Consider the following 10,000-nt stretch of genomic DNA (forward strand, 5'->3'; position numbering starts at 1 on the left):
AGAGGAGATTCAGATGTAAGAAGAGGAGGAATAGAGTTAAAGGGACTGTTAAGAAATTCTCTGCATTTGTACATGTATTATTGAAAATATAAAATGTGATAAAAATGTAACATAGTTAGGAATTTGCTTTTTGTGTTTCTAGCTAGACTCTGTTTGGTTAAACCCTGTGTGAACTCTTTCTATGTGTGAGCTCTGACATCTGTGTTGTCACTTCCTGTGAGTTCTGTTATCTGTGTTGTCACAGATAAGTTACCACCTGGCTTGTATGTTTATTCTTCATTAGCTGAACTATGTCCTTGTTTGGTTAAACTAACAATTCTGTTAGTGATTACTTGTTAGCGGACAATAAAGGCAGGGCCACAACGGTTAGCGGGCTGGGGGATTGTCTCAGTGCTTTAAGATCTATGTGCTGGGCAAGACCTCCATTCTGCTGCAGTTTTTAAATGCTATCTCTGTCTCGTGTGGGTTTTCTTTCAGGTCAATTTGATAAGGTGATACAGTGAATTTATTCACAGGGACACTGTGCAGGAAATGGTCAAAAAAAAGGTACTGCAACTATGTTGCTCATTGAAATTGGGCTGCCTATTGCCAAATTTGATCTTTACATGAAAGTTTACTAAGTATTAAACAAATAGTTTCTAGTATGGTCCAAGTACAGTCATTTTTGCAGCTAAAAATGGCTATTTTTGGACATTCAAAATGGCGGACCATGGAGAAGATCCCCCTTTTCATGTATGAAAAGTGCAATTGGTCAGTGGTCTTTGGTCAGTGTAACATTTTCAAAATTGATTCTACTAAATATTTTGCAGATATTAACGTGTGAAAAAACACTGAACACAGGTGGCACATGGAGCAGAGTTGGCGGGTAATTGGGGTTGATGGTAGTGGTAGAGTTGAAGTTACGCTGACCATCTACAAACTTTTGACTCCACTATTTCCACAGTGCTATCTGAAGTTTTTCAAGTGTTGCTCCGAAACATTAACACCCCATTTGTTTTACTGTGTAGCAGTGGAAGGAGGAGGAGTAGGGTAAACCACCAACAAATAACCATCTCTGACACTCCACAGGAGCTAACAACATACAAACACCAAGCAAGAGTCCATTCCTCCTTAATATAACCTAATTGGGTAATAGAGAGTGTCCTTACCTACAACATTTCTGTTTGGTATGGCCACCTCACCCTGCTGAACAAGAACAGGCTGTCCAGAGTGGTGAAAATGGCAGGAAAGATCATAGGAAGACAGCCTATACAGGACTGCAGTTCACAGGAAAACAACGAACATTTTAGATGATCCCACCCATCCTCTTCACTCTGAGTTTGAACTGCTGCCCTCAGGGAGGCGCTACAGATCATTCATTGCTAAGAAGAACATTTATAAACATTCTTTTATTCCAAATGCAATTTCCATAGTCAATAAGCTTGGGATGGATGCAGCATTTGTATGTGTGTTTTGTCTATTTGTGTCTATCTGTGTTTATATGTGTTTTACCCTCTGAGACCAAAGACAATTTTCATGCTTGCATGATAATGAAGTATAATCTAATCTAGTCTACTCTAATCTAGTATGTTCAACAAGTCCAGCATGCTTCTGCCACTGCTCTAAGAAAGCTACAATGATGGATGAGAGCACCATAAATGACACAGGAAACCACAGGTGACTGCTCTAAAGCCTGGCCAGTCACTGGGATGGCTTAGGCCGGCCGCACATTGGCTCCGACAGCACTGATGCGCACTTTGCTTCCAACATAATTCGGACCCCCAAAACAAATTTCACACGAACATAGCATTGATAGTCAATGGGCGGCGCAGACAAAATAGAACTCGTCTCTAATTGCTATCCGACATCTGTGAATGTCCGCAGACATCGGCGCCAGTGTACGTTGTTCTATTGAAAACAATGAAATCAAACTTTTGCCCAGCAGTGCTCAGCACTTTGTCGGAGCTGGTGTGCGAAAGCCCTTACACAACCATGAACCTTACAGAACCATTATTGAATCTGAGAGTACTGGACTCCTCTATCATATAGAACATTTGAATATGTTACACCCTAATTGGATGCGGATCTTGATTCGGATCACTACCAAAATTGAATCACTTGTTTCTTTTGTCATTTCCAACAACTCAACAAAACTCGACTCATCACAATCCATGCATAACTTTTTGAGTTGTACTAGTGACAGACGAACAAACAAAACAATGCAACTGAAAATATAACCTCCTTGGAGTTTTAAAAAAAGCAAAAAACAAAAAAACATCATGATAGCCATGTGGCCAATTGTATTAAAACTCTAACTATGCCACAATTTCTTACATTAGTAGCATATGTTATTTTAGGCATGGTATGCTTGCCAACTAGCTTCTCAATCCTTTCCAATAGTATGTCTATGGTTGGGACTACCCAAGGCTGCAGCTAGGCTACGTCAGCTGCTGCATTTAATCGCTTTTGTTTTGTTCACATTGAGATGAGAAACTCTGTCGTACTATTCAAACATTGCACCTCTCAAACAATTCATAGCGTATCTAACAACTTCATATTTTTGTACATTTTTGCAGGACAAAGAATACTGTAAACTAAACTTAAGTCTCATAATCCAAAAACATCTAACTGTGTACACATTTTACATCATGGCTCTTCTTTAACCTTTAAGAGTGTACCGTCACACCGGTGTGTCGGGAATGTTCGGGCAGTGAAAGTTCTATAGAATTCTGGGCGTCATTCAATACAATATGGAACTGTAGAATCTTGCATTGTTATAGAACGCATTCTTTTTATAGAATGCTCAAAAACCCACACTCTTAAAGGTTAAGTATACACTGTACACCTGAAATCATGCAATATACCATACAATGTCATAGAAATATAGAATTTCACATACTTTGCTAATTAAACCCTTATGAACTGCAGCATGCTCGCTGAATTCAAAATGTCCGAAAACACAGTATAGCTAAACTATAGAGACCTTATGGATTAGAACAGAAGTGGACCAAGCCCCATTATCTGTGGTCAGATATGACCTGGTGTTTAATTTTATATAAAAGGCACCTGTTAGGATTCTGTTCCCATTTTTCAAACCTTTTCGATCCATGTTTGAGTAAGTGGCCTATACCACAAAAAAAAAAAAAAAATCATACATGACAGAACACTGACAATCGTACGTTTGGACAAAGGTAATAGGAGATGGGAGAACTGTACATTATTAAATGCCATCTGTTATAATATTTAAAGAAAGAATATCTATTATCTATCTGCGGATCGGACAGCTCTCCTCCAGTCTTTATAAAAATTCAGGCAGTGTGGTGGCCGTCTGATTGTTAAAGCGAGGGAGCGGGATATCGGCCATTTTATATTTATGAAGAGCAGACCTGCAGAAATCTCCATTACGTGGAAGTGGAAGTAAGGGGAAGGGAAGGGAGGGGGTGAAGGGTGCTCAAGAAGGGGTGAGACCTTTTACTGCCTCATGACTGATGACTGGGGGGTGGGAATGGGGGGTGGGGGTGTCACTGAGGAGGGCTGGGGATTGGGCAGGCCATAGACTTGGGGTCTGGGTTACAGGCATATGATCAAGGCGGTCACCATCGCATTGGCTGCATTGCAGGAGATATGGATGCTGATATGCACTGATGTCCATAGATGAAAGTTAAATAGATAGTAGATTTCATATTTTTTGTTTGTGTTTCATGTTGTTCGGTGCAGTGATGTGCACTCTTTTGCTGCTGTGTTGAGTTGTAAAAGCTGTGAAAGATGTGAAAATAAATGTAGCCTCAAGGATAATAAAGATTATCTATCAACAATATTCCTGTAAGTCAACTACAGTGCAACATGTTTTTAAACCGCAATAGGATCACAATTCCATCAGATCATTTTTCTAGCCCTACGTTTGTCTGATTTGTTTTCCATCGACAAAATTACTCAAAATGTCCCTGGTTCATTCACGTTTCCTCAATGCAGGAGGTTTTCCGTCATCATTTTAGTGCAATGAGAAGTTTGTGTTGTGCCCTGCCTCACACGCAGGCCTCCTGGGTAGCTAACCGGTGCACTGAACACTACACTCAATAGTTGTGCTTTGACACGAGAGAGGAAAGTGGCCGTCATGAGACGGGTTAGTTTTACCCTACTGATGATGTGTTTTTGGAATGGTAATCCTGCTCAGTACGAGACGAACCACAGGTTCAGACATTTTATTTACTGTATGTGCTTGGCTGAGGAGCCACGGGTGTGAAGCTAGTACCATCTGCGGGATTATGACTGAACACCTCTAAGGCCCCGTGTACATCGAAGGCCAACTAAGCGACCTGCGCGGCGGAAGTCATTGTTTCTCTATGGAAGGAAGGCGAATACAGCTACCAGAGCGAATTCGCCAGGAGCGAAGCTTCTTGAACGACTAGGGTGAATTTTGAAAATTAAACTCAAGCTAATCTTAAGCGAATTCGCTATGACGCGGTTTGGCGAAAACCAATTGGAACATTCATATCGAGGAATGTCCCAGGCTGTGAAGACAGAGCCCTTTATGTGATTAGCTGAATCAAATATGTCAGTGCAGCGTCCAGAGCGAATAAAACGAATTCATGGCGAAACTTCGTCAACCACCCCAGCTACCTGGGTCGCGTTGGTAGCGCTTGATGTACACGGGGCACAAGTCAGAATGCCTCCCAGACATAGTGATAGCAAGGTGCCCAAGTTCTTTGGCTGGTCTGGAGTAGCCAGGGCCCCCGGGTCCCGGTGAGCAGAGCCATTCATGGTCGGGGTGCGGGCAGGGTTGCCAGATGAGGCTGATGATTTCCAGCCCATAAAATGCTCAAAACCCGCGTAGAAGCACAAATAGGATGGCCGTGTGCAGGAAAAAATGGCATTTAGCAGAAAAACCCGCCCAATGTTTGCCATAGAAATCAATAGAATTGGGCGGGTTTTTCTGCTAAATGACATTTTTTCCTGCACACGGCCATCCTAAGCAGCCCAATTGGGCGGGAAACAGCCCAATCTGGCAACACTGGGTGTGGGACCTGTCTCAGGACTGGTACCCGGGATGCTGAGCTGTATTCCTTCATATTAAGAGTTCCTACATAACCTGGCTGCCTGCGCTAAAATACCTGACATGGAAGTGTGATTGAACCAGTAACTGGAATCTTAAGGTTCACACACACACACACACACACACACACACACACACACACACACGCACACGCACACGCACACGCACACGCACACACACACACACACACACGCATAAACACAGTCAGACAAACAGACACAGATACACAGACACACAGACACGCACACACACACACACACACACACACACACACACACACACACACACACACACACACACACACGCTCTGGAGTGGCACCTGTGATGTTGAGGTGTGTGCCGTTGCCGTGGTAGATGAGAGTGTGGTCCTTGTAGAGCCGGTACTCTGTAATGATGCCGTTTGGCCTCTCGGGGGCGCTCCACTGCACCAGGAGGGAGCTGGGCTCCGCTACAGCCTTGGGGGCCAACACCTCTTCTGGAGCTGAGGGAAATGCATACACATGGGAAAAGGCATCAGCGTGTTTGTTAACTGCTTTATGCTGCTATCTTGCGGAAACCTCACTGCACCAGGAGGCAGGTGGGCTCCAGTATTGCACAGAGGGCCACCACCTCTTCCACAGCTGAAAGAGGGAAGAAGAGCATATCAACATACTTAACCCATTTTGTCCTAAGCCCTTTTTGGGTAAGGGTGCCCTCTGCCTATCAAATCCTAAATATCTCAGCCTCCGAAGCACATACAAACATGAAATAAGTTACATTTAAAATCTAGAACCTTCATTTTGCACTAGTATAGTGTTCATTCAGCTATAATATAACCACATATTTAATAAAATAGCTAAAATCTCGAGAACTTGAATGCAGCGTATATGTTGCTCCAGGACACAATGGGTTAATCCAGATAATATGTTTCTGCTGGTACAGTATCTCCTGAGGTGACCTCCAGGGCCGGATTAATGCACAGGGCTAGATATGGCTGCAGCCTAGGGGCCCCCACCTGCCAGGGCCCCCCTGATTGCCCAAGAGTGAAAAATTGCAGAATTGGGAGAAGATGCAATATTGTCCCACTGTGTTGAGAACAGTTGGCAGGCATGTTATGCTGAATTTCTAGCTCGTAATTGTGACACTGTCTACGTCCATTTTTCACAAAATGTGTCTTCTGGAGGGCCCCACAGCAACCTGTAGCCTAGGGGCCCCGTGCCATCTTAATCCGGCCCTGGTGACCACCAAAAGACAGACACACAGGGGAAAGGGCATACGTGTACATACCCCAATTGATATGTTACATTACCTTGAAAATGTAGTTCTACTGTGAAATTATTTGTAGTAGAGCGCTGTAATTGTCAGTAAAAAAGTGAACTACCATACTGTAGCACTACTCTACTATGACAAAAACGGTTCTTTACAGGACCAGTTCAGTCAATTTCAATATGAAGAGTTCAGATGCAAAACCCCCTAAGTGCCATTTCAGAAAATAATCTTAATTCATTTTTATTTAATACAAGCTATTAAAATTGCTTATTTTTTTAATTTTATTTATGTAATATAACTATTTATTTATCTAACTATCTATTATCAAGTACATGAATGTAAACCACACCAACAACGGGGTTATCTAAAAAATATAGAAGTGCAGGTCTTCAGAAATGGAGTTAGGGGGTTTTGCATCTGAACTCTTCATATGCTGTTGTATTGCTCACGCTACCCGTGACTTGTCAATACCCGGTGATGCCACATTTTTCGGCTAAGCCTTTTCCGAGATATGAGCTATTCTAATGGGGGCAGAGTTTGTTTACATTTTTTTAAAAATGAGCATAGGCCTACTCCAAATATTTTCCCAAAAGGTACCGCTGTTTGCTAGTTGTCTACTGATGATGTACAACCTTTCGGATGTTTTTGGGAATAAATAAAAAATGTTTTTTTGAAATGTAAACAAAGCGCTGCCCACATTACAATGACCAAGATCTCGAAAAGGCTGAAAAAAAACCTCAGGTACTGTCAAGTCCAGGGCAGTGTGAGCATTACAACTGCATGTTGATATTGAATGAACTGGTCCTTTAATTCGACTTGGTCAACAGCAAATGTATAGTTCCACATCTTAAGGGGATAAAGTCTTTGGAGAGTGTTTTCCAATGTCAATACAGTATACAGAATAAAATATACGTTCTACTAAAACAAAGAGCAACTGTATGTATAAGACATCCCTCGCCCCAGGCCCCAACCCCCTCTCAGCACATTTTAACCCTCCACCCCATGCACCCTTGCAAATGGACCTCACATACTGTATCTGGGCAAAAGACGTCCAACATGTCCTTCAGTGCAACGGATACTTATGCTTACTGTAAATGCAAAAAAAAATTGTAATTATTTTTTTTGGCTTGGCTTTCATGCATTCACGTTTCAAAAAATTGTTTTGAAATTTCACGGTTTTCACAGTTACAGTAAGCAACAGCATCTGTTAGCACTGAAGGACAGTGTCCTGTTGGACGTCTTTGACCCATCTATGGACCTTCCAATCCATCGCACTAGTTTGCTGTAAAGTGTATTCTTCTTCACCTCATGCTGATGACTAGCGTGCATTAGTTAGACTGATGATGCCGCTGCCACAAGGGTAATGGCTATATAGCTGATATTCCCATAGCCCACTTCACCACTTAAACAGCATCTCCCCCTTGGCTAAGCAGAGGAGGAGACAGTGCAGAGACGGGCAGCAACAGGACAGGACCCGGCAGAGTGGACAAGCAACACAAAGCAAGGGCCAGTACAGAGGTAAGAGAGAGAGAGAGAGAGAGAGAGAGAGAGAGAGAGAGAGAGACAGAGAGAGAGAGATAGAGAGAGAAGGAAAGAGGAAGAGAGAGAGAGAAAAGGAGAGAGAGAGAGAAAGACAGAGAGAGAGAGAAGGGTGGAGAGAGATGTATCACAGGCAGAGCAGGATAAATCACTCCAACCTTGGAAGACGCACAGCCAAGGCTATAATACAGTGTAGTGTGTGTGTGTGTGTGTGTGTGTGTGTGTGTGTGTGTGTGTGTGTGTGTGTGTGTGTGTGTGTGTGTGTGTGTGTGTGTGTGTGTGTGTGTGTGTGTGGGTGTGAGTGTGAGAGAGAGGGAGAGAGAGAGAGAGATGGAGAGAGAGAAAGGGAGAGAGTAAGATAATTCCTGTGTGTGTGTGTGTGTGTGTGTGTGTGTGTGTGTGTGTGTGTGTGTGTGTGTGTGTGTGTGTGTGTGTGTGTGTGTGTGTGTGCGTGTGTGTGGGAGAGAAATAATTCTTGTGTGTGTGTGTGTATTGTATGTGTGTACACTGTGCCGCATGTCTGAGTGTGTGAGTTAAACATGACAAAAAGAAAGCACGATAATGAGGTGTCAAACATGAGAGGGGATCAAAAGAGATGGAGTGTGTTCTGAGAGAGAACAAGTGCCCACGCATGCACACACACGCACACACATACACACATATACGCACACACACATATATGCGCACACGCACACGCACACAGACACACAGACACATACACACACACACACACACACACATATACACACACACACTCTTCAGCTGCCATTCTCTCTCTCTCTCTATCTCTCTCTCGCTCTCTCTCTCTCTTCAGCTGCCATTCTCTCTCTCTCTCTATCTCTCTCTCGCTCTCCCTCAAACACACACACACACACTCTTGCTTGCTCGCACCGGGCCCGCGTCACGGCAGAACAATGTTGAAATTTCTCTTGTCAAGAATCGATACGGTAATCTCACTTTTTGTAATCAAGTCCACATCAAATTGATTTCCCCACTCGGCGATGACCCCTGCCGTCACAGTACCCCTTAAACAAGGCTATTTAGCCCAACGCAGATTAATGTAAGGCAGAGAGTGGAGCCTAGGCAGGTGAGGTGGGGTGGGGTGGGCTGAGATGAGAGGTGGAGAGAGAAGAGAACCACCGTACACCTCACCTCACCCCCACCCCACCTCACTCCCACCTCACCTCACTCAACACTTAATGCAAGACCAAGAGAGGAGCCCTCTCAGGTAGGGTGGGGTCGGGGGGAGTAGAGGAGAGGAGTGGAGAGGAGGGGAGGGGAGGGGAGAGGAGAGGAGAGGAGAGGAGAGAAGAGGAGAGGAGAGGAGAGACGAGACGAGACGAGACGAGAAGATAAGAGAAGAGAAGAGAAGAGAAGAGAAGAGAAGAGAAGAGAAGAGAAGAGAAGAGAAGAGAAGAGAAGAGAAGAGAAGAGAAGAGAAGAGAAGAGAAGAGAAGAGAAGAGAAGAGACAAGAATGAGATGAGATGAGATGAGATGAGAGGAGAGGAGAGGAGAGGAGAGGAGAGGAGAGGAGAGGAGCGGAGCAGAAACAGAGAAGAGAGGAGAGAGAAGAAAAGAGAGAGGAGAGATGGGAAGAGGAGACAGATTCAAATGTCCCGGCGAACTCTGCTAATTTTATTTGCAAACGACTCCATAAAGCGGTGCAGCCATCAGACGAGAGGATGGGGGAGAAAGGGGTGGGGGGTAATTACCAGGGACAATGAATCAGTCTTTATTCCCTCTGTCTGAGAAGGAAAGGGGGGGGGGGTAAGAGGGAAAGGAGAGGGAGAGGGGATGGGGCTGAGGGAGAGAAGCTGGGGGGGGGGGGGGGGGAGGCCAAAGTGAGAGAGGTTGGAGAGGGGGGGTGGAGACCAGGCGAGGGTGGGGGGTGTTGGGGCAGTTGGGGGTGGGGGGTGGTTGAGAAGAGGTTGCGGGGTGGGAATGGGGTTGTGGGGGTTGGTGGTGGAGAGGACAGCAGTGGAAAACTGCTACGGCTCTGCAACTCTATGGTTCTATAGTGACAAAAGGGAACAGTGGAAAAATGGTCTTTTCTTCTCCTGAACCGTTAAGTCCGCCAGACGGAAATGTCACGAAGGAAGAGAGACATGAAGAGATGAAGAAAAGAGAGAAAGAAATCGAGAATTGAAAAAAAGAAAGAAACAATCATGCCAAAAAAATAA

The 10,000-nt window shown here is 44.3% G+C and overlaps 1 protein-coding gene across 1 annotated transcript in view; it reads right to left on the reverse strand.

Moving 5' to 3' along the window:
• Window positions 1–10,000, reverse strand: part of ush2a (Usher syndrome 2A (autosomal recessive, mild)) — a 582,756-nt gene that overhangs the window by 319,477 nt on the left and 253,279 nt on the right. Inside the window, exon 38 of the mRNA XM_063184090.1 lies at window positions 5,352–5,513. Coding sequence (XP_063040160.1) covers window positions 5,352–5,513 — 162 coding nt within the window. The remainder of the gene's footprint in view (window positions 1–5,351; window positions 5,514–10,000) is intronic.

The sequence above is a fragment of the Engraulis encrasicolus genome, chromosome 19, assembly GCF_034702125.1.
Source record: "Engraulis encrasicolus isolate BLACKSEA-1 chromosome 19, IST_EnEncr_1.0, whole genome shotgun sequence".
Taxonomy (NCBI): domain Eukaryota; kingdom Metazoa; phylum Chordata; class Actinopteri; order Clupeiformes; family Engraulidae; genus Engraulis; species Engraulis encrasicolus.